The sequence below is a fragment of the Rhinopithecus roxellana genome, chromosome 12 (genome assembly GCF_007565055.1).
Source record: "Rhinopithecus roxellana isolate Shanxi Qingling chromosome 12, ASM756505v1, whole genome shotgun sequence".
Taxonomy (NCBI): Eukaryota; Metazoa; Chordata; class Mammalia; order Primates; family Cercopithecidae; genus Rhinopithecus; species Rhinopithecus roxellana.
Window position 1 is genome coordinate 110894237 of NC_044560.1, and position 25597 is coordinate 110919833.

A 25597-nucleotide genomic window follows, 5' to 3' on the forward strand; every position below is an offset into this window, starting at 1 on the left:
AAATTTTAACCAAATATTAACAAATCAAATATAATGATATACAAAAATGATGATTAAGTAGGATTTCCTTCTACCTGTTAATTCACCATATTAACAGAAAAAGTGAAAAACCATATGATCATTATCTTAGTTCATTTTCTGTTGCTTATAACAGAATACCTTGAAATTCAGTAATGTATAAGGAAAAGGAATTTATTTCTTACAGTTTTGGAGGCTGAGAAGTCCAGCGTCAAGGGGCTGTGTCTAGTGAGGGCCTTCTTGCTGTTGGGGACTCTGCTGAGTTCCGAGGCTTTGCAGGGCATCACATGGCAAGGGGGCTGAACATACAGATGTGCTAGTTCAGGCCTCCCTTCTTATAAAGTCATCAGTCCCAATCCTGTGATAACCCATTAATCGATTAACTCACCAATCCATGAATAGGTTCATCCATTCATGAGAGCAGAGCCGTCATGGCCCAGTCACCTCTTAAAAACCCCACTCTCAATATTGCCATTAGGAATTACTTTTTAACATGAGTTTTGGAGGCAACAAACATTCAAACCATAGCAGTCATCTTCATATTTGTAAAAATAGCATATGACAAAATCCACCATCCATTCATGATAAAAAGCTCTCAGCAAACAAGAAATTGAAGGGAACGCCGGGCGCGGTGGCTCAAGCCTGTAATCCCAGCACTTTGGGAGGCCGAGACAGACCGATCACGAGGTCAGGAGATCGAGACCATCCTGGCTAACACGGTGAAACCCCGTCTCTACTAAAAAATACAAAAAAAAAAACTAGCCGGGCGAGGTGGCGGGTGCCTGTAGTCCCAGCTACTGGGGAGGCTGAGGCAGGAGAATGGCGTGAACCCGGGAGGCAGAGCTTGCAGTGAGCTGAGATCCAGCCACTGCACTCCAGCCTGGGCCACAGAGCAAGACTCCGTCTCAAAAAAAAAAAAAAATACACTATAAACTATAAAAATCCATTATCAATAAGAAAAAGAAATGAGACATAAAGATCAAAAAAGGAAGACATAAGTCTGCATTTGGAGATGACATGATTGTGTACATAGAAAGTCCTAAGGAATCAAGACAACAACTATTCGAAATAATAATTGAAAAATCGCAATAAGGCCACAGGCTGTAAGGTTAATGTTAAAAAATCAGGCCGGGTGCAGTGGCTCACACATATAATCCCAGCACTTTTGGAGGTCAAGGCAGGCAGATCACTTGAGGTCAGGAGTTCAAGACCAGCCTGACCAACATGGTGAAACCCCATCTCTACTAAAAATACAAAAATTAACTGGATATAGTGGCGCATGCCTGTAATCCCAGCTACTCAGGAGCTGAGGTGGGAGAATTGGTTGAACTCGGGAGGCAGAGTTTGCAGTGAGCCAAGATCATGCCACTGCACTTCAGCTCAGACGATAGAGCAAGACTCCATCTCCAAAAATAAAATAGATAGATAGATAGATAGATAGATAGATAGATAGATAGATAAATAGATAGATAGATAGATCAGGGCTGGGCATGGTGGCTCATGCCTGGAATTCCTGCACTGTGGGAGGCCGAGGTGGGTGGATCACCTGAGGTCAGGAGTTCAAGACCTGCCTGGTCAGCATGGTGAAACCCCATCTCTACTAAAAATATAAAAATTAGCCAGGCATAGTGGTACGAGCCTGTAGTCCCAGCTACTGGGGAGGGTGAGGCATGAGAATCGCTTGAACCTGGGAAGTGGAGGTTGCAGTGAGCTAAGATCACACCACTGCACTCTACCCTAGGTGACAGAGTGAGACTCTGAGTCATAAATAAATAAATAAATAGCAAAATCAATTGTGTTTTTATATACTAGAAGCAAAAAACAAAACAAAACAAAACAAAAACCAGAAAAGTAAATAACAATTTATGGGAGTGTCAAAAAACATAAAATACTAAGAAATGAGTTTGATAAAACATATGCAAGACATCTACGCTAAAAACCATAGACCATTGCTGAGAGAAATTAAATAAGGCCTAAATAAATAGAAATAATCATTTTTGGAATGGGAAGACTCAGTATTATTAAAATTTCAATTTTATTAATTCAATATAATTCCAGTCATAATCCTAGCAGGCTTTTTTTTTTTTTTTTGGTAGAAATTAGCAAGCAGATTCTAAGATTTATACAAAATAACAAATGACTTAGCATATCCCAAGCACCTTGAAAACATAAGAGCATATTACAGGACTTAGATGACATGACATCAAGATATTTCAGGATTTAAAATTACCCGGGTGTTGGCGTGGCACATGCCTGTAGTCCCAGTTACTCAAGAGGCCGAGGAAGGAGAATCGCGTGAATCTGGGAGGCGGAGGTTGCAGGGAGCCAAGATCGCGCCACTGCACTCCAGCCTGGGTGACAGAGTGAGACTCTATCTCAAAAAAAAAAAAAAAAAAAACTTCAGGATTTATTAAAACTACGATGATCAAGACAGTATGTTATTGGCAAAGATCACCGAACAAAACAGAACAGAGGTCCTAGAAACATACCCTGCCACACACACACTTAAAGGGTCATTTATTGTTTGACAAAGATGCCAAAGCGTTCCAATGGGGAGAAGAAAGTCTTTTCAACAAATAGTACTGGAATAACTGGGGAAACAAATAAACCTCTCAACCTTTACCTCATACCAAAATTAATTTGAGATGGTTTTTAGACCTACATATAAACGCTAAAATCATAAAGTTTTTAGAGGGAAACAGGACAGTGATGAGTATCCCAACTTAAGACTTAGGAGTAGACAAAGGTTTCTTGAGTGAAAACAATAACCATAAAAATAAAAAAATCAGGCCGGGCGAGGTCCTTACACCTGTAATCGTAGTACTTTGGGAGGCCAAGGCGGACAGATTGCCTGATATTGGGAGTTTGAGACCAGCCTGGCCAACATGGCGAAACCTGATCTCTACTGAAAATACAAAAATTAGCAGGGCGTGGTGGCATGCCTGTAATCCCAGCTACTTGGGAGGCAGGACAGTCACTTGAACCCGGGAGGTGGAGGTTCCAGTGAGCCAAGATCGCACCACTGCATACCAGCTTGGGTGACAGAGCGGGACTCTGTCTCAAAATAAATAAAAAATCAATACATTAGACTTTATCCAAATTGAAAACTTTGTCTCATCAGAATATACCAATAAGCAGATGAATGGGTAAGTCATAGACTGGGAGAGTAATAGTGGTAAAACATATCTGACAAGGGACCAGTATCTAGTGTATATACAACTCAGTGCTAAAATGATAAGTAGCCCAGTTAAAACTGAGTGAAAGGCACACCAATACCATGAATAGACTGATCAACAGCAAGGAATAAACTCTTGATACATGCAACAACTTGGGTGAATTTCAAGGAAATTATGCTGAGTGACAAAATCAATCACAAATGGTTATGCACCACATGACTTTACATATGTAATATTTGCAAAATAACATAGAGATGGAAAAACAAATTAGTGGTTTCCAAGGATAGGGATGTAGGGAGGAGAGGATGGTTTGGGTTAGAAAGGGGTAATGCAAGGTAGTCTTGCAGTCATGGTATGGGTGAGTATCTTGATTGTGGTGGTGGTTTTGCCAGGCTACCTGTGATAAAATTGCATAGAGCTATGCACATAAACACACATGAGTGCACACAGAACTGGTGAAGTCTAAGTAAGCTTTATGGAATATACTAACATTAATTTCTTTCTTTTTTTATCTTTATTTTTTTGAGACGGAGTCTCACTCTGTCGCCCAGGCTAAAGTACAGTGGTGGGATCTCTGCTCACTGCAACCTCCACCTCCCGGGTTTATGTGATTCTCCCACCTCAGCCTCTCAAGTAGCTGGGATTACAGGCATGTGCCACCGCACCTGGCTAATTTTGTATTTTTAGTAGAGAAGGAGTTTAACCATGTTGGCCAGTCTGGTTTCGAACTCCTGACCTCAGGTGATCCACCCGTCTTGGCCTCCCAAAGTGCTGGGATTAGAGGCATGAGCCACCGCGCCCGGCCCCATGAATTTCTTGATTTGAATATTGTACTATACTTGCCTAAGATGTTAACACTGGGAGGGGCTGGGTGAAGTCTACACAAGACTTTTCTGTACATTTCTGTGCAACTTCCATTTGCTCTGTAATTATTTTAAAATAAAAAAGTTTTTTTTTAAGGATGCTGTTGAGGGGAAAGGGGAAAAGATTTGACAAAGAGAGGGGCTACTCTTTTTTTGGATCGGTGACTACAGTTTCATCTCTATCTAAATCTGTATTAGTCATCTTAAGCTGCCATAACAGAATACCATAGTCTGGGTGGCTTAAACACCAGATATGTATTTTCTCACAATTCTAGAGGCTGGAAGTCCAAAATCAGGGTGCCAGGTTCTGGTGAAGTCTCTTCCTGGCTTGCAGGCAGCTGCCTTCTTGCTGTGTCCTCATATGGCACAGAGAGAGAAAGAGGCCACTCTCTTCCTTTTTTTTTTCCTTTTTTTTTTTTTTTTTTTTTGAGACAAGGCTTCACTCTGTTGCCCAGGCTGGAGTGCAATGGTACCATCACAGCTCACTGCAGTCTCGAACTCCTGGGCCCAAGCAATCCTCCCGTCTCAGACTTCTGAGTAGCTAGGTTTACCGGCACATACCTCCACACTTAGCTATTTTTAAAAAACATTTTTTGTAGAGACAGAGATCTCACTGTATTCCCTAGGCTGGTCTTGAACTCCTGGGCTCAAGTGATGCTCCCACCTCAGCCTCCCAAGGTGCTGGGATGACAGGTGTGAGCCACTGCACCTGGCCCTCTTCCTCTCCTTAAAGGCCAGTAATTCTAGTGGATTAGGACCCCACCTTTAGGCCTCATTTAACCTCAATTACCTCCTAAAAGCCCCATCTCCAAATACAGTTAGGGCTTCAACATTCAAATTTTGGGGAACACAGTTCAGTCCATATTTAGGACCCAGTTTCTTCCCAGCTTCTATTATGATTAGGTTGATATGTCTTTCATTGGCTAGAAATATATTCCTTCATTTATTTGGCAAGTACTTGAGTGCCTAGTCGGAACTAAGTGTTGTGCTGGACGCTAGTGAAGCAGATGTGAATGAGACCAATGGGTCCCAGCAATCATGTTGTTTCCATCTTAATAGGAGTAAGGACATTAAGTAAACAAGTACACCAATACGTAACACTAGGTAGCAACAAGGATTAAGAAAAGTAAGAAGGGCCAGGCGCAGTGGCTCACACCTGTAATCCCAGCACTTTGAGAGGCTGAGACGGGAGGATCACTTGAGGCCAGGAGTTCGAGACCAGCCTGGCCAACATTGTGAAACCTGTCTCTACTGAAAATACGAAAATTAGCTGGGCGTGGTGGCACACGCCTGTAGTTCCAACTACTCAGCAGGCTGAGGCAGAAGTATCGCTTGCACCTGGGAGGTGGAGGTTGCAGTGAGCCGAGATCACGCTGCTGCATTCCAGCCTGGGCGAGAATGGAAGTAGAGAGGGATATTTTAAATAGGGTGGTCAGGACATTTTGAGGAGGTGATACTTGAGTAGTGACATGAAAAAAGAGCCCAGGCCATATGAATATCTAAAGCAACGACATTCCTGGCAGAGAATAGCAAATACAAAGGCTTTGGGTGGGGAGAGGGGAGCTTTGTATGTTTGAGGAACTGCAGGAAGCCCAAGATGATTAAGATGCTTATTCAAAAGGTAAGTGAAAGGTGTAGAAACAAGATAATGTTAGGCAAGAGCAAGATCATGTAATGGTTTATCATAGGAGAAGGCATTTGACTTTTTTTTTTTTTGTGATGGAATCTCGCTCTGTTGCCCAGGCTGGAGTGCAGTTGCGCGATCTCGGCTCACTGCAACCTCCACCTCCCGGGTTCAAGCGATTCTCCCACCTCAGCCTCCAGAGTAGCTGGGATTTTAGGTGCCCGCCACCGCGCCTGGCTAATTTTTGTATTTTTAGTAGAGACAGGGTTTCACCATGTTGGCCAGGCTGGTCTTGAACTCCTGACCTTGTGATCCACCCACCTTGGCCTCAGCCTCCCAAGTAGCTGGGACTACAGGCGCATGTGCATGCCACCACCCCTGGAAAATTTTTGCATTTTTTTGTAGAGACGGCGGTTTTGCTATGTTGCCCAGGCTGGTCTTGAACTCCTGGGCTGAAGTGATTCTCCCACCTTAGTCTCCCAAAGTGTTGGGATTACAGGCATGAGCCACTGCACTCAGCTGCATCTGACATTTTTTATTTTAAGTGTGGTAGAAAGCTGCTGGAGATTTTTGAGCAGGGGAGTAACATGAGCTGGTTTTTTTTTTTTTTTTTTTTTTTTTTTTCTTTTTTTTCTTTTTTTTGAGATGGAGTCTTGCTCTGTCGCCCAGACTGGAGTGTACTGGCGTGATCTCAGCTCACTGCTGAGCTGGGTTCAAGTAATTCTCCTGCTTCAGCCTCCCGAGTAGCTAGGATTACAGGCACACACTACCACACTCAGCTAATTTTTGTATTTTTAGTAGAGATGGGGTTTCACCATGTTGGTCAGGCTGGTCTTGAACGCCTGACCTCGTGATCCACCTTCCTCAGCCTCCCAAAGTGCTGGAATTACAGTCATGAGCCACCACACCCGGCCTACATGAGCTGATTTTTAAATATCACTCTACAGGCTGGGCGCGGTGGCTCAAGCCTGTAATCCCAGCACTTTGGGAGGCCGAGACGGGCAGATCATGAGGTCAGGAGATCGAGACCATCTTGGCTAACACGGTGAAACCCCATCTCTACTAAAAAGTACAAAAAACTAGCCGGGCGTGGTGGCGGGCGCCTGTAGTCCTAGCTACTTGGGAGGCTGAGGCAGGAGAATGGCATGAACCTGGGAGGCGGAGCTTGCCGTGAGCTGAGATCCGGCCACTGCACTCCAGCCTGGGCGACAGAGCAAGACTCTGTCTTTAAAAAAAAAAAAAATCACTCTACAGAAAATAGATTGAATAAGGGCATGATGGATCATTGGAAGACCCACTAGGAGGCTATTTCATTTGTTCAAATTGAAGATGATAGTGGTTTTGCTGAGAATGGTACTAGTGGGAGGTTAAGAGAAAATGTTAGATTCCTGATAGGTTTGCCCGGTACATGGTGGGCTGCTCTTCTCTGAATACTTCCCTTACCGCGCTTGGACTGCAACAGCCTGCACCAGGCTGCCCCCATCAATGGAAACAGCATCCTATCCGCAGTGTTGGTAAGGAAGATCTTTTTCTTTTTCTTTTTTTTTTTTGGGGGGAGATAGGGTCTTCTCTGTTGCCTCAGGCTGGAGGGCAGTTACATGAACATGTCTCATTGCAGCCTTAACTTCCTGGGCTCAAGTGATCCTCCCACCTCAGCCTCCTGAGTAGCTGGGACTACAGGTGCACACCACCACACATGGCTGATTTTTAAGCATTTTTTTGTAGACACAGTGTCTCACTGTGTTGCTAGGTTGGTCTAAACCTCCTGGCCTCAAGGGATCCTCCCACCTTGGCCTCCCAAAGTGCTGGTATTACAGGTGTGAGCCACTGTGCCCAGCCATTTTTGTCTATTAATTGATGTATTTTATCCATCTACATTTCATTAATTTTCTTATGTATTTGGATTTAAATCTGCTGTCTTCCCAGTATTTTTCTGTTTGCTCAATATGTTCTTCCTTTTTTCATTCTCCTGCCTTTTTTGGATTAATCAAGCATTTTTATTCTAGTTTTTCCTTTTATAACATGATCGTTATACATACATTTAGTTCTCTTCCTGTGGTTGCCTTAGAGATTAACAAATACATTATTTACTTATTGCATTGAACCTGCAATTAGCTTCTTTATATCTTTCTCAAACTTGTAGGGATCTTAATAGAATTTTTTTTTTTTTTGAGACAGAGTCTGGCTCTGTTGCCCTGACTGGAGTGCAGTGGCACGATTCAGCTCACTGCAAGCTCCACCTCCCGGGTTCATGCCATTCTCCTGCCTCAGCCTCCCGAGTACCTGGGACTATAGGCGCCCACCACCACGCCCAGCTTTTTTTTTTTTTGTATTTTTGGTAGAGACGGTGTTTCACCGTGTTGGCCAGGATGGTCTCGATATCCTGACCTTGTGATCCAGCAGCCTTGGCCTCCCAAAGTGCTGGGATTACAGGCATGAGCCACTGCACCTGGCCGGATCTTAATAGAATTTTAAAAAATTTATTCATTTATTTATAGAGACAGGGTCTCACTCCATCACTGAGGCTGGAGTGCAGTAGTGTGATCATAGCTCACTGCAACCTCAAACTCCTGGGCTCAAGCAGTTCACCCACTTCAGCCTCTTGGGTAGGTAGGACTACGGGTACACACCACCATGCCTGGCTAATTTGTTTTATTTTGGAGATGGGGGTCTCACTGTGTTGGCCAGGCTGGTCTTGAACTCTTGGGCTCAAATGATCCTCCTGTCTCGGCCTCCCAAAGTACTGTGATTACAGGCATGAGCCACTGTACCCAACCCTTAATAGTAGTTTAATTCCTTTTATGTGTCCTCAGTTTTTTGTGCATTTGTTGTCATATATCTTTTTGTGTGTGTGTGATATACAGTCTCACTCTATTGCCTAGGCTGGAGTGAAGTGGTGGGATTCTGGCTCACTGCAACCTCTGCCAACTGGGTTCAAGTGATTCTCCCACCTCAGCCTCTTGAGTAGCAGGGACTACAGGCATGCACCACCATGCCGGCTAATTTTTGTATTTTTTAGTAGAGACAAGGGTTTCACCATTTGGCCAGGCTGGTCTTGAACTCCTGATCCCAGGTGATCCCCCCACCTCAGCCTCCCAAAGTGCTGGGATTACAGGCGTGAGCCACTGTACCTAGCCACGTTGTCATGTATCTTAATTCCACATTTTAATCCCCACAGGGCATTAATTTCTAATTGTAATAATGTAGTGAATGTTTGTTTACATTTGCCCACATATTTACCTTTTACAGTGTGCCTTATTATTTTCTGCATTGCATTGCTTTTATCTGGAACCATTTTCTGTGTACCCAAATAACTTACTTAGTATTTATTTTATTGTGCCCACTGGCAATACATTCTCTTAGGTTTTATTAGAAAATATATTTATTTCGTCTTAATTTTTTTTTTTTTGAGACGGAGTCTCGTGCTCTGTCCCCCAGGCTGGAGTGCAATGGCACAATCTTGGCTCACTGCAAGCTCTGCCTCCCGGGTTCACGCCATTCTCCTGCCTCAGCCTCCTGAGTAGCTGGGACTACAGGCGCCCGCCACCACGCCCGGCTAAATTTTTTGTATTTTTAGTAGAGATGGGGTTTTACCACGTTAGCCAGGATGGTCTTGATCTCCTGACCTCAGGATCTGCCTGCCTCAGCCTCCCAAAGTGCTGGGATTACAGGCGTGAGCCACCGTGCCTGGCCGTTCATCTTAATTTTTGCAGGGTACAAAATTTTGTCTTTATTTTTGTGGAGAATAGAATTCTGAGTTGGCAGTTATTTTCTCTTAGCGAATATCTTCTCCTTGTCTTCTGTCTTTTATTATTTCCATTGAGTAGTAGTTTGTCACTTACATTGTAACTCCTTCAGAGATAATTGTTTTAGAGGTATTTTTTCCCTTTAGCTGCTTTTAGGATTTTTTTTTAACAGATTGGTGTGCCTACTTTTATATTGCAGTGAAATGTAAAAATCTCAATTATATTGTGGTGTAGTTTTATAGTGTGGTGGATATTGTGGTGTTATCTGCTGGAAGTATTTAGGAAGTTTTTTTTCTGTTTGTTTGTTTGTTTTAAAGACAGGGTCTTGCTTGGATGCCCAGGTTGGAGTGCAGTGATATGATTTTAGCTCACAGCAGCCTCACCCTCTTGGGCTCAAGTGATCCTCCTACCTCAGCCTCCCAAGTAGCTTGGACCACAGGTGTACACCACCACACACCCAGTGAACTTTTGTATTTTTTTAGAGATGGGGTCTCCCTATGTTGCCCAGGATGGTCTCAAACTCCTAGCCTCAAGTAGTTTTCCCTCCTTGGCTTCTCAAATTGTTGAGATCACAGGCCTGAGTCACTAGGCTCAGCTAGGAATTTTTTTAAATCTTGGGTTTGATGTGTTTTGTCAGTTTGGGAAAATTCTGGTTACTATATCTTCAGATAGTGTTTGTTTCTCATTTTTGTTCTTTTCTCTGTGTGAGTTACACATATGTTAGACACTTTAATGTTGTTGCATGTATCTTTTGCGTTCTTTTCTGTTTTTCGTTTTTTTGTTTTTTTTTTTTTTTAAGACGGAGTCTCGCTCTGTCGCCCAGGCTGGAGTGCAGTGGCTGGATCTCAGCTCACTGCAAGCTCCGCCTCCCGGGTTCACGCCATTCTCCTGCCTCAGCCTCCCGAGTAGCTGGGACTACAGGCGCCTGCCACCTCGCCTGGCTAGTTTTTTGTATTTTTTAGTAGAGACAGGGTTTCCCGTGTTAGCCAGGATGGTCTTGATCTTGTGACCTTGTGATCCGCCCATCTCGGCCTCCCAAAGTGCTGGGATTACAGGCTTGAGCCACCGCGCCCGGCCCTGTTTTTTTTTTTTTTTTTTTGAGACAGGGTGTGACTCTGTTGTCCAGGCTGGGGTACAGTGGCACAATCTCAGCTCACTGCAGCCTCCACTTCCCCAGCTCAAGCACCACCAAACCCAGCTACTTTTTTTTTTTTTTTTTTTTTTTGTATTTTTAGTAGAGGCAGGGTTTCACCATGTTGGCCATGCTGGTCTCAAGCTTGTGGAGTTTGAGTTCAAAGCAATCTGCCCGCCTTGGCCTCCTAAAGTGCTGGGATTACAGGCATGAGCCACTGCGCCCAGTCTATCTGTTGTTCTTTTTTATTCCTTTCAACCTTGATATTTTCTTCAAATCCATGCCTCTATTCACTAGTCTTCTCGTGTGCTAAGTCTAACCTGTTGTTAAAGCTACCTGTTAGATTTTTAATTTTCATTTCAACATTTGTATTTATATATAATATATAATATAAAAATTATGTATTTTATATATATATATATTTTTTGAGACAGAGTCTTGCTCTGCCACCCAGATTGGAGTGCAATCGTGTCATCTTGGCTCACTGCAACCTCTGGCCTCCTGAGGTTCAAGTGATCCTCCTGCCTCAGCCTTCCGAGTAGCTGGGGATTACAGGTGCACACCACCGTGCCTGGCTAATGTTTAGTAGAGATGGGGTTTTGCCATGTTGCTCAGGCTGGTCTCAAACTCCTGAGCTCAGGTGATCTACCTGCCTTGGCCTCCCAAAGTGCTGGGATTACAGGCGTGAGCCACTGTGCCTAGTCTGTAATTTCACATTTTCAAAGAACATTAAAGAAATTAATTAAACTGGTATATTATTCTGATAAAATACAACTTTTTTAGTTCTAGAGGAGAATAAATTGTGTTCTTCCTCTTTTTTTTTGAAACAGAGTTCCCCTCTTATAGCCCAGGCTGGAATGCAATGGCGTAATCTTGGCTCACTGCAACCACTGCCTCCTGGGTTCAAGTGATTCTCCTGCCTCAGCCTCCCAAGTAGCTGGAACTACAGGCACGTGGCACCACACCTGGCTAATTTTTTGTATTTTTAGTAGAGATGGGATTTCACCGTGTTGCCCAGGCTGGTGTTGAACTACTGACCTCAGGTGATCCACCCACCTCGGCCTCCCAAAGTGCCGGGATTACAGGTGTGAGCCACCATGCCCGACCCTCTTCTTGTTGAATAGAATTTTCCACTGAGATACAGAGTCAGAGCATTGATAAAAAAAAAATACAAGCCAGCTTAAGTTCCACCTCTTGTTTCTGGGATATCCTGGGGAGGAACCAGTTGCTGTTATTTCCTCTGAGGCTGCTTCTTCCAAAGCAGGTACAGCACTTCCTACAGGAGGTCCCAGAAGGTTGCAGCACAGGTGGGGTCAAATCCTGACTCTGGAGTTCAAGACCAGCCTGGCTAACATGATGAAACCCTGTCTCTACTAAAAATACAAAAATTAGCAGGGCGTGGTGGTGCATACCTCTAATCCCAGCTACTTGGGAGGCTGACGCAGGAGAATCACTTGAACCCAGGAGGCGGAGGTTGCAGTGAGCCGAGATTGCACCACTGCACTCCAGCCTGGGCGACAGAGTGAGACTTCATCTCCAAACAAACAAACAAATAAAGAAACAAACAAAAAATCCTAACCTCCCTGACTGTCCTGATAAGACATTCTCCAGAACCTACATATCAGGGAGTCAGCTGGTGTTACCCTGATAATTAGGAACTGGGCATTCTGATCTCATGAAGGCCAACCTGGACTAAAGGGGTCAGCTTCCCAGGTTTATCAGTGACAGCTATATATTTGTGTATTTGTGGCTTGAACATGTCAAACAGAAGTATCGACTCAAGTACCTACCCAGTCCTTTAAAAATGTACTTAAAAGCCAGTTACACAATTTCATTTAAAATGACATGTCAATCCTTAATTCCAATCCCTGTAGTATTATTGCATGGCACCCAACTACTTATATTTCTGTTCTGTAGGCTTTGCCTATTCTAGGTGACTGGTGACCAGAGAAAGTCATTAGAAATTGACTTTTCGAAGGGAATACGTGTGGGCTAAGAGAAAGAAGACTTTTTTTTTTTTTTTTTTGAGACGGAGTCTCGCTCTGTCGCCCGGGCTGGAGTGCAGTGGCCGGATCTCAGCTCACTGCAAGCTCCGCCTCCCGGGTTTACGCCATTCTCCTGCCTCAGCCTCCCGAGTAGCAGGGACTACAGGCGCCCGCCACTTCGCCCGGCTAGATTTTTTGTATTTTTTTTAGTAGAGACGGGGTTTCACCGTGTTAGCCAGGATGGTCTCGATCTCCGGACCTCGTGATCCACCCGTCTCGGCCTCCCAAAGTGCTGGGATTACAGGCTTGAGCCACCGCACCCGACCTTTTTTTTTTTTTTTTTTTTAATCACTCTGTTGCCCAGGCTGGAGTGCAGTGACACAATATTGGCTCACCTCAACCTCCACCTCCCGGGTTCCAGTGATTCTCCTGCCTCAGCCTTCCGAATAGCTGGGGTTACAGGTGCGTGTCACCACACCCAGCTAATTTTTGTATTTTTAGTATGACAGAGTTTCACCATGTTGGCCAGGCTGGCCTCAAACTCCCGACCTCAGGTGATCTGCCCACCTCAGCCTCCCAAAGTGCTGGGATGACAGGCGTGAGCCACTGCGCACAGCCTGATTTCATTTTTATACTCAAAGATAATTTGGAGTTTTAGGTTTTATAAAATGTTCTGGGCCGCTTTAAATATAATTGAGTGCTTTCTCAAATTTTGATAATCAAAATAATTTTTGGAGTGAGTCTTTTTCTTTTTCTTTCTTTTTTTTCTTTTTTTGTGAGATGGAGCCTCGCTCTGTTGCCCAGGCTGGAGTGCAGTAGCACAATCTCGGCTCATTGCAACCTCTGCCTCCCAGTTTCAAGTGATTTCCTGCCCCAGCCTCCCAAGTAACTGGGACTATAGGCACCTGCTATCACACCTGGCTAATTTTTGTACTTTTAGTAGAGACAGGGTTTCACCATGTTGGCCAGGCTGGTCTTGAACTCCTGACCTCAAGGAGTCTACCCGCCTCGGCCTCCCAAAGTGTTGGGATTACAGGCGTGAGCCATTGTGCCCAGCCTTGATTACTTTTTCTATACTTTGTTAGTAATCAGCCTTGGTTGTCATAGTAGTCCGTTATGATTTTCAAAATATTCTTTTTTGTTATTTACTGGTGTCCAGAACTATATTATTTCTACAACTTCACCCTACTTGCAAGCTGACAAGTTAGCTTGCCATAGTGTCATGGATGCTGGCAGGAAACACACACTCTCAGTCAAAGACAAAGGATTTGATTGTTGTCAGCACAGCCAGCAGTTCCTCCTTGCTTGCAAGTCACATGAGGCTGATACGGATGGGTCTAGATAGTTCCTGAGCATGCAGTGAGCTGCCTTATAGAAAAGGAACACTGAGCTTAGAGAACCCAAATCATTCATCATGGGCAATAAGTGTACGTAGCCTTAGCTTGGAAGGAGACATTACCTTTATTATCCTGAACAAGCAAGCAAACCTGCCTATTGATCCAGAGAGAGACATTATCTCTACCTTGCAAGGCTGTTTGTTATAGTATAGAAATATTCTTGAAAAGATATCCCAGAACAAAGGTAGGTAGTGCTTCTGCCAACAAGATGTACAAAAAACGTGAGAGTGGCTGGGCGCAGTGGCTCACGCCTGTAATCCCAGCACTTTGGGAGGCTGAGGCCGGTGGATCACGAGGTCAAGAGATCAAGACCATCCTGGCCAACATGGTGAAACTCCGTTTCTACTAAAAATACAATAAAATTAGCTGGGCATGGTAGCCTGTGCCTGTAGTCCCACCTACTCGGGAGGCTGAGGCAGGAGGATCGCTTGAACCTGGGAGGCAGAGGTTGCAGTGAGCCGAGACTGTGCCACTGCACTCCAGCCTGGTGACAGAGCGAGACTGTCTTAAAAAAAAAAAAAAAAAGAGCTCTATGGTGAGTTGTCACTGAACAGCTAGTGGCCATTTTTTATTTTGTTTGAATGCTTTCCTTTTTCTCTTGTTATCTTAGCTAATGGTTGTGTTCCACTGATTGTTTTTGTTTTTGTTTTCCAAACAACCTGGGTTTTTTGTTTGTTTGTTTTGAGACAGGTTGTCGCTCTGTCACCCAGGCTGGAGTGCAGTGGCATAATCATGGCTCGTTGCAATGTCTGCCTGCTGGGCTCAGATGATCCTCTTTCTCTGAGCCTTCCGAGTAGCTGGGACTATAAGCAAGCACCACCATGCCTGGCTAATTTTTTGTAGAGATAGGGTTTTACCATGTTGCCCAGACTGGTCTTGAACTCCTGGGCTCAAGCAATCCTCCGGCCTCAGCCTCCCAAAGTACTGGGTTTACAGGCATAAGTCATCATGCCTGGCCAACCTGGATTTTTTTATATGTGACTTTCATTTCTGTTACCTAATGAATGAAATTCTGCTTTCATTTTAATCTATTTCTTCGTTCTTTGTTCCTCAGTATACTTTGTTGTTCTTTTTGTAACTTTTGAGTGGGATACTCATATTTTCCTTCATTTCTATTGCTCTAAGAATTTAAAAGTATCTATGAATGTTCTTCTAAGATCTGTAGCTATTTTCATAGGTTCTCTATAATGTAGTATTTTTCAGTATTACTGTTCTATATTTAGGAAAGAGTTTTAAAATCTGAAGTGAAGATGTCTTTTGGTTTCATCATTTTGTTTTTTCCTATTTTGTTTCACAGTGACCACAAACTATTCTTTGGGTCATTTCACCAGTTTTACACATTTATACTGTAGTCACAGAAAAAAATTCTCCTGTCCTATACCATCTCAACCCATGTCTTTGCTTACTTCATTCAGCATTTTAGATTTTCTTCATGAAAGTACCCCATCTGGGCCGGGCGCGGTGGCTCAAGCCTGTAATCCCAGCACTTTGGGAGGCCAAGACGGGTGGATCACGAGGTCACGAGGTCAGGAGATCAAGACCATCCTGGTTAACACCGTGAAACCCCATCTCTACTAAAAAATACAAAAAAACTAGCCGGGCGAGGTAGCTGGCGCCTGTGGTCCCAGCTACGCCGGAGGTTGAGGCAGGAGAATAGCGTGAACCCGGGAGGCGGAGCTTGCAGTGAGCTGAGATCCGGCCACTGCACTCCAGCCTGGGCGACAGAGCGAGACTCCATCTCAAAAAAAAAAAAAAAAGTACCCCATCTGGATCATGATCTTCGAGCCCACATCCAACATAGCCTTTATTTTTACTCTCATGCATTCAGGTGACCCCAGACGCCCTTCCATTTTTGATAGTCATTCTGCTGTACTTGATATTTACCATGACTTTTTGCTCAGGATTTCATAAGCCTTTCAATGTTAGCGTGATTAAAAAAAAAAAAACCTTAACTTGCGTTGGCTACATGGGAATGGATAGCACCACACAAGGGAAGGATGTGAAGGAACAAAAGTTTTGTTTTGTTTTGTTTTGTTTTGTTTTGTTTGAGATGGAGTTTCACTCTTATTGCCCATACTGGAGTGCAATGGCACGATCTTGGCTCACCCCAACCTCTGCCTCCTGGGTTCAAGCGATTCTCCTGCCTCAGCCTCCCGAGTAGCTGAGATTACAGGCATTTGCCACCACACTTGGCTAATTTTGTATTTTTAGTAGAGACGGGCTTTCTCCAAGTTGGTCAGGCTGGTCTCGAACTCCCAACCTCAGGTGATCTGCCCCCCTCAGCCTCCCAAAGTGTTGGGATTATAGGTGTGAGCCACTGCACCTGGTCAACAGAAGTTTGAGTAAGTGTAGAATTGATAAGTAATAGTATAAATTCTAGCGGAGATAAGTAAATCATTATAATATGGTATAAAGCAGCAGTCCCTACCTTTTTGACATCAGGGACCGGTTTTATGGAAGACAATGTTTCCATGGACTGGGGTGGGAGAAAATGGTAGGTGGTTTTGGGATGAAACTGTTCCACCTCAGATAATCAGGCATTAGATTCTCATACGGAGTGTGCAACCTAGATCCCTCGCATACACAGTTCACAATAAGGTTCACGCTCCTATGACAATCTAAAGTCACTGCTGATCTGACAGGAGGTGGAGCTCAGGCGGTCATACTCGCTCACTGGCTGCTCACCTTCTGCTGTGCAGCCTGGTTCCCAACAGACCATGGACTGGTCTGTGGCCCAGGGGTTGGGGACCTCTGGTATTAAGATTAGAGGCAGATAAACATATTAATGACTATATAATTATGAGAATTAAACTGGTAATATGTATTTGGGATTTGTTAATTAATGGTGATAATAGAGATTGTTTCTGCCCCAGGGGTAACTCAAGGATAACACTTAACAGACTAAATAGGCTAACAGAATAATATGAGAAAATTAATAAACATATTCAAAAATTGGAGAAAGAGTTATAAATATGAAAAAAAATGTGCATGGCCGGGTACAGTGTCTCACACTGTAATCCCAGCACTTTGGGAGGCCGAGGCGGGCAAATCATCTGAGGTCAGGAGTTCAAGACCAGTCTGGCCAACATGGTGAAACCCTGTCTCTACTAAAAATACAGAAAAATCAGCCGAGCCTGGTGGTGGGCGCCTATAATCCCAGCTACTGGGGAGGTTGAGGCAGGAGAATTACTTGAACCTGGGAGGCAGAAGTTGCAGTGAGCTGAGATTGTACCATCGCACTCCAGCCTGGGCAACAAGAAAGAAACTCCATCTCAAAAAAAACAAGAAAAGAAAAGAGAGTTTGCTGAGAGTGTTGCTATGGTTTGAATGTTTGTCTCCTCCAAAACTCATGTTGAAACTTAATCCCCATGGGTGGGACCTATAAGGGGTGAATGGGTCACAGGGCTTTCATGGCTTAATGGATTAATGAGTTATTATGGCAGTGGGACACATGGCTTCATAAGAAGCAAAAGAGACACCTGAACTAGCACACTCAGCCCCCATTACCCATTGATGGTCTGTGCACTGCGTTGGGACTCTTCCGGGTCCTCACCAGCAAGAAGGCCCTCACCAGATGCAGTCCCTCAACTTTGGAGTTCTCAGCCCCCATAATTGTTAAGAAATAAACTCCTTAATCTGTCAGAGTAGAGTAGAAATAATAATAATACATTCCTTTTCTTTATAAATTACCCATTTTCAGATACTTCGTTATAAGCAACAGAAAATGGACTAAGACAAGCATAAAGTGCATAGACTTAAATAGGGCCAGCAGGACTAGCCTTTGTGAAGAAGTGATTTTGATTTGAGGCTGAGAATGAAAACCAGCTAACCATGCAGTGTCAGAGGATTCCTCAAAGAAGGAGCAGCCTGTGAAGAGTCCTATTTATTTGGAACAGTTGTGGGGCATTTTGTGCGTTGAAAGAGGCCCAGTATGCTATGGACAGAGAGAATAAATGGGAGAAGAGATTTGTTGACAAGCAGCAGCTTTATTATTTATGCTCAGGTATTTATATTTTATTCTAATGGTAAAGAGATAGCATTGAAAACATTTAAATAGAAAGACTCAAATGTTGATCAGCATCCCAATGATTTCTTGAAGAATGTAAACAAGAGCAAAACAATTACTTGCCCAGGACTTTGTCCTATAGATGGTTTCAGTCAGTTAAAAACACATCTGCATAGTTTAAACAAATCTCTAGGTGATTCTTATCCACACTTAAATCAGGGCTTCACTGATTTGACTTGCTTTCCTAATCACTAGCGCTACCTGCACTCCTGGACTCTATTGCTATGTTTGCCTTGCCCTTTTTCAAAATGATGAGAGTGCAATCTGTCCCATGGTACACATTAGCAGAATAGTGACAAAAGAATTGTGTATAATGTAGAAGATGATTAGCTCATGAGTAATTGTCCTAGTCCAGTGGAGCTAGCTTAGTAGAGGTATATTTATAATGTTCAGTAGGAAAGACAAAGGCCTTCCATATGATGCTTTATTATCAGGAGCCATTTCACCTCTGTTTTAAGAAAATTAATAATAAATGTCTGCACCCAGGGCTCCCTCCCCAGAGGAATGTCCCATCAACCTTGCATGGCCTCTTATCTAAAGACAGGCTTCAATTTACCTTACTCCCACCTTAATGACGTCCTCACTGGCTCTGGCCTTTATTTTCAAGTGCAGTGTCTCAGGACCTGAAGTCTAGCATTGCTTCTTTATTTTTGTGCATTTTAATACACATGAAGTGGATTTTAGCCATGCTGAGCTGCCTTTTACTTTATCCCTTTAGATGTCAACTAGTTTATTTATTAGTATTCTACTGATTAAAGATGCATAGAATTGGCTGGGCATGGTGGCTCACACCTGTAATCCCAGTATTTTGGAAGGCTGAGGCAGGCGGATCACCTGAGATCAGTAGTTCGAGACCAGCCTAGCCAACATGGTGAAACCCCATCTCTACTAAAAATACACACAGAAAAATTAGCCTGGCTTGGTGGTGTGTGCCTGTAATTCCAGCTACTAGGAAGGCTGAGGCAGGATAATTGCTTGAACCTGGGAGTCGGAGGTTGTAGTGAGCCGATTGTGCCACTGCACTCTAGCCTAAGTGACAGAGCAAGACTCCGTCTCAAAAAAAAAAAAAAAAAAAAGATGCATAGAATTAAGTGTTCCTGTTCCGGGCCTATTTTTCTTCTGAACACAGTAATTTTTTAGTGTATACTTTTGTAGAAGATAAAGTTTTTTAGGTACACATATGTAAGATTGTGGCAGAAATGTGTATGTTTGAGATCTGTCTCATCCATTCAGCTTGTAACAGGCATTATTTTAGTGCCTTTTATTTCTTTACAGAAGTTTTTTTGTTTGTTTGTTCTTTGTTTTTTCCTTTCTGGAACAGGAAAACAGTATGTATTTGCTTTCTTGTTTTCTTTCAGATTTGGAGTCCAGATACAAGACCAATACTTTATCTCCAGAAAAGGACATTTATGAAATATATTCATTTCAATGGGATATAATGGAAAGAATTAAAAGCTATAGCCTTCAGGGTTCTGTTTTTAGGAATGATTGGGAATGCAAAAGCAAGATTGAGGGGGAAAAGCAACAACAAGAGGAATATTTTGGGCAAGTGAAAATTACCTCTGAAAAAATGACCACTTACAAAAGGCACAATTTTCTTACGGAGTATCAGATCGTTCATAATGGAGAAAAGGTGTATGAGTGTAAGGAGTGTAGGAAGACCTTTATTCGTCGCTCAACACTTAGTCAACACCTGAGAATTCATACTGGTGAGAAACCTTATAAGTGTAAGGAATGTGGGCAGGCCTTTAGACAGCGTGCACATCTTATTCGACATCACAAACTTCACACCGGTGAGAAACCCTATGAATGTAAGGAGTGTGGGAAGGCCTTTACAGTGCTCCAAGAACTTACTCAACATCAGAGACTTCATACAGGTGAAAAGCCCTATGAATGTAAGGAATGTGGAAAGGCCTTTAGAGTACATCAGCAACTGGCTCGACATCAGAGAATTCACACTGGTGAGAAACCCTACGAATGTAAGGACTGTGGAAAGACCTTTAGACAGTGTACACACCTTACACGCCATCAGAGACTTCATACTGCTGAAAAGCTCTATGAATGTAAGGAATGTGGGAAAGCCTTCGTATGTGGTCCAGACCTTAGAGTACATCAGAAAATTCATTTTGGTGAGAAACCCTATGAATGTAAGGAATGTGGGAAGGCTTTTAGAATATGCCAACAACTTACTGTTCATCAGAGTATTCATACTGGTGAGAAACCCTACGAATGTAAGGAATGTGGGAAGACTTTTAGATTAAGACAACAACTAGTTCGCCATCAGAGAATACATACTCGTGAGAAACCCTATGAATGTATGGAATGTTGGAAGACCTTTAGTAGTTACTCACAGCTAATTTCACACCAGAGCATTCATATTGGTGAGAGACCCTATGAATGTGAAGAGTGTGGAAAGGCCTTTAGACTGCTCTCACAACTTACTCAGCATCAAAGTATTCACACTGGTGAGAAACCTTATGAATGTAAGGAATGTAGAAAACCTTTTAGACTGCTCTCACAACTTACCCAACATCAGAGTATTCACACTGGTGAGAAACCTTATGAATGTAAGGAATGTGGTAAGGCTTTTAGACTTTATTCATTTCTTACTCAACACCAGAGAATTCATACTGGTGAGAAACCCTACAAGTGTAAGGAGTGTAAGAAGGCCTTTAGACAGCATTCACACCTTACTCAACATCAGAAGATTCATAATGGAATTTAATAGAAGAAGGCCTTCAAATGTATATGATGTTACAGAACATCAGAAAATTCATTTTTGAGAAAATGTGTTCCATGCTCAATTCCAAACATAATAAATTTTATACAAGAGAAAGAATATGTTGATTTAAAAGCCTTCCAACACCATTTAAACATGGTTTATCTTCAGCAAATTCCTATGAGAATAATGTAATGAATGTAGGAAAATCTTTAGCCTTATCTGTCATTATCTCCCTTTCTCCACTTTATTACCAGTGTGATTTATTGGACAAGATACTAAGCTTCTGTGCCTCATTTTGCTGACTTGTAAAATGGTAATAATAGTACTTATGTGTATTAGTTATTTATTGCTGTGTAATACATTACCACAAATGTAGTAGTTTAAAATAACATACATTTATATCTTACAATTTGGATCACAAGTATAGGCATGACTTAATTGGGTCCTCTGCTTCAGGGTCTCTTGCAAGGCTACAGATTTCAGCCAGGGCTGAGGTCTCATCTGAAGGCTCAACTGGGGAAGGATCCACATCCATACTAACATCGTTGTTACCTAAATGTATTTCCATGAGGCCTGTTGCATTGAGATTCTTAGTTTCTAGCTGGCTGTTGGCTGAACACTGACTGCAGTTCCTGGCCACAATAGTCTCATCAACATGGCTGCTTGCTTCATCGAGGCATGCAAGCCAAAAGCGGGGAGAGTCTGCTGGCAAGATGGAAGTTACAATCATGTGTTATCTAATCATGGAAGTAACATTCCCTCACCTTCTACTGGTAGAAGTAAGTTACTAGGATAGCCCACACTCAAGAGAAGGGGATGATACAAGAGTGTGAACAGGTCCTGGAGACAGGACCATTGGGGGGCCTTTTTAGAGTCAGCCTGTCACACTGTGGAATAGGATTGTTGCAAGGAGTAAGTAGTTAATACTTGGAGGAATCACAGTCATATAGCATGTATTCTGTAAATATTATCTATAATTGTTATTGTCATTAATATTAGTGAATTCACATAAAAGGAAGATCTATAGATATAATAAATGTAGATATGCCTCCTATCACCCCTCAGAAATTATTAAACATAATTTATTCTAGGTAAAATCTAGATTGTAGTGAATGTAGGAAGTTCTTCAGCACTTGAGCTGCATTAGAAATTTCATGCCAAAAAGAAACCCTGTGAATTTCGTGAGTGTGAGGTCATTAGTAGTACAGCTGTTGAATTAGAGAGAAACAGGAAATGATTTTCCCATAATTCCAAAAAGCAAAAGGCTTACAATCCCTCTTGTCTGACCACAGTTCAAAATTAATTAGAAACTATCAAAAATGTGACTTAAAAGAAATGAACCACCTAGGAATTTCATATTATTGTGTATATTTATGTGTGTGTATAAAACTGCTGTGGAAAAGAAAGAAAACATCATTCTATAAGTATCTTCAACCAGTAGGAGTTGTTTCAAGTTGAGTTTTTGATGTGATCCCACCAGTAATTTGATAGTTTACTTGATTGTGGCTGCATAATTTGGTCACCTATGAAAGATGCTAGAGCACCAATTTATATGTATATTTTTTGAGACAGGGTGTCACTTTGTCCCCCAGGCTGGAGTGCAGTGGCACAAGCATAGTTCACTATACCCTGTTCCTCCTGGGCCCACCTCAACCTCCTGAGTAGCTAGGACTACAGGTGTGCACCACTGTGCCTGGCTAATTAATTCATTTTTTTTCTTTTCTTTTTTTTTTTTTTTTAGAGAAAGGGTCTCACTGTGTTGCCCAGGCTGGTCTTGAACTTCTGGGCTCAAGTGATCCTCCCTCCTTGGCCTCCAAGGGTGCTGGGGTTACAGGCATGAGCCATCACACCCAGCCCAATTCATTATTCTTGAAATCAATAAATCAGAGGAAAAATTGTCATTTCATTTCGTTTTTCCACGTGAACCAAATTTCAGGGTCACCAGAAGTTCATCAGATTCAAATGGATTTGGCCTGGCACAGGAGCTCATGCCTGTAATCCCAGCTCTTTGGGAGGACAAGATGGGTGGATCACTTGAGGCCAGGAGTTCAAGACCAACCTGGTCAACATGGTGAAACCCTGTCTGTACTAAAAATACAAAAATTAGCCAGGCATGGTGGCATGCGCCTGTAGTCCCAGCTACTTGGGAGGCTGAGGTGGGAGGATCGCTTGAACCCAAGAGGCAGAGTTTGCAGTGAGCTGAGATCGTGCCACTGCACTCCAGCCTAGGTGACAGAGTGAGACCCTGTCTCAAAAAAAAAAAAAAAAAAAAAAAAATTGAATGGGTTTTTCTTTTTTAAAGAAGTCTAATAAATCCAGAAGGAATTATAGGATTAGAAAAATCACCATTTTCTAGACCTTAATGGAATAATGGGTCCAGAAGACACAATCTTCAATGGGTACTACAACTAATAAGTGAAACTTTTTTTTTTTTTTTGAAACGGAGTCTCGCTCTGTCGCCCAGGCTGGAGTGCAGTGGCCAGATCTCAGCTCACTGCAAGCTCCGCCTCCCGGGTTTACGCCATTCTCCTGCCTCAGCCTCCGGAGTAGCTGGGACTACAGGCGCCCGCCACTTCGCCCGGCTAGATTTTTTGTATTTTTTTTAGTAGAGACGGGGTTTCACCGTGTTAGCCAGGATGGTCTCGATCTCCTGACCTCGTGATCCGCCCGTCTCGGTCTCCCAAAGTGCTGGGATTACAGGCTTGAGCCACCGCGCCCGGCCAGGTGAAACATTTTATAGCGAGATTTTTATGGTGGATTTATCAGGCTGGCCACCTCTAAACCCTTTGATCTATTTTAACCTTAATAAAAATAGGTCTGTCAGACAACACACACACTTCCTGACATAGTGCAATAAGAAGTCTACACCACCATCGACAAAGCCTTATTGCTGGAATAATGAACTGAAAGAAGGGGACTAGATGAACAGTGTATGGTCATCCCTTGGTATCCATGAGGAATTGGTTCCGGGACCCTCCAGTGATGGTAAAATCTGAGGATGCTCAAGTCCGTTGTATAAAATGGCATCGTATGTATTTGCATATTACATACTCACATCCTACTGTATACTTTAATCTTTGGATGACTTATACCTAACACAATGTAAATACTATGTAAATAGTTGTTATACTGTATTTTGCAATTTGTATTATTTTTATTGTATTTTTATTTTTATTGATTCTTTTTTTTTTTTTTTTTTTTTTTGAGTATTTTCTATTTGAGGTTGGTTGAATCTGCAAATATAGAGGGCTGGCTATAAAGGGCACCACAAGGAAGAAGCCAAACAGATCCAGAATGTGTGAAATTCTACAGAGCAAATTACCTGATTTCTTCAACTAATACGTGGCATGAAAATACAAGGGGAAGGGCAACCATTAACAGATTAAAAGAGACTTGAAGAGACATGTCAACTAAATTCAGTATGTTGGCATTACTTGCAGCCGGTTTGAACAAAACATAAAAAGCCATTTTGGAGACAGTGGGGGAAGTGTGGACATGGATTAATATTAAATGATATTTACATATATTAATTTGGTTAGGGATGATGTCAATGTGATGATAAAAAATAAAAGATCCTATGTGTTAGAGATACATACTATGAAATGAAGATTGACAAATTTGGATTAAAATATTCCAGCAAAAGAAAAATAATTGGCAAAGAGAGCTGGGAACTAAATTGGCAACATGTTGATAATTTAAGTGGAGTGGTTTGTTCATGGAGATTTATTGCTCTAATATTTCTACTTTTGTATGTGTTTGAAATTTCAATAATAAAATGTTTAAAATGAAAACCAAAATTATAGACTATGTAGAAATGAATGACAGTGAGATGCCTGCACATCTAACCTTATCAGATATCATCAAAGTTCTGTTCAGTGAGAAATTAATACCCTGTAATGTGGTAAGGAAATCTTATTTGTGGATACAGTCTTTGTCTTCTTCACTTACCCACAGCAGCAACACCAGGCCTGTCACACAGATGAATGTGTTGAGGGAATGAATAAGCATTTCCGTCAAGAAAAAGGAAACGGCCGAGACGGGTGGATCACGAGGTCCGGAGATCGAGACCATCCTGGCTAACACGGTGAAACCCCGTCTCTACTAAAAAAAATACAAAAAATCTAGCCGGGCGAAGTGGCGGGCGCCTGTAGTCCCAGCTACTCCGGAGGCTGAGGCAGGAGAATGGCGTAAACCCGGGAGGCGGAGCTTGCAGTGAGCTGAGATCCGGCCACTGCACTCCAGCCCGGGCGACAGAGCGAGACTCCGTCTCAAAAAAAAAAAAAAAAAAGGGAACAACAAAATAAAACCAACCCAAGTAAAGAACAGCCAAGTGGCCAGGCACGATGGCTCATGCCTGTAATCCCAGCACTTTGGGAAGCCACAGTGGGCGGATCACCTGAGGTCGGGAGTTTGAGACCAGCGTGACCAACATTGAGAAACCCCGTCTCTACTAAAAATACAAAATTAGCCAGGCGTGGTGGCACATACCTGTAATTCCAGCTACTTGGGAGGCTGAGGCAGGAGAATCACTTGAACCCGGGAGGCGGAGGTTGCGGTGAGCTGAGATCGTGCCACCGCACTCCAGCCTGGGTAACAGAGCAGGAGTCTGTTTAAAAAAAAGAAAAAAAAAAAAAAGGAACAGTCAAGTACAGTAGAAAGTAGAAATTAAGAGAATAGAGAATATTAGACTTGATTCAATGTTAATAGTGATTAGATTTTGGCATTATAATCAAGGAAGAGAAAATGAAAGAATACATGAGTATTGATGATAAAAGAGACACAATTCTAGATTATATCAGGGAGATGTTTTAAATTATAAGGCAAAACTAGGCTGGGCACAGTGTCTTACGCCTGTAATCCCAGCACTT

The 25597-nt window shown here is 42.7% G+C and overlaps 1 protein-coding gene across 6 annotated transcripts in view; it reads left to right on the forward strand.

Moving 5' to 3' along the window:
* ZFP14 (ZFP14 zinc finger protein) overlaps positions 1-24749 on the forward strand; it is a 44962-nt gene extending 20213 nt beyond the window's left edge. For 3 of the 6 annotated variants that reach the window (XM_030913584.1, XM_010368819.2, XM_030913585.1), the window contains exon 5: positions 19366-22459. In XM_030913584.1, the coding sequence (XP_030769444.1) occupies positions 19366-20732 (1367 nt within the window). In that variant the 3' untranslated portion in view covers positions 20733-22459. Of the gene's footprint in view, positions 1-17641; positions 17945-19365; positions 22465-23936 lie in introns of those variants that run through there. The other 3 variants (XM_030913586.1, XM_030913587.1, XM_030913588.1) reach the window with 2 other exon arrangements.
* Positions 24750-25597: the final 848 nt, after the last annotated feature.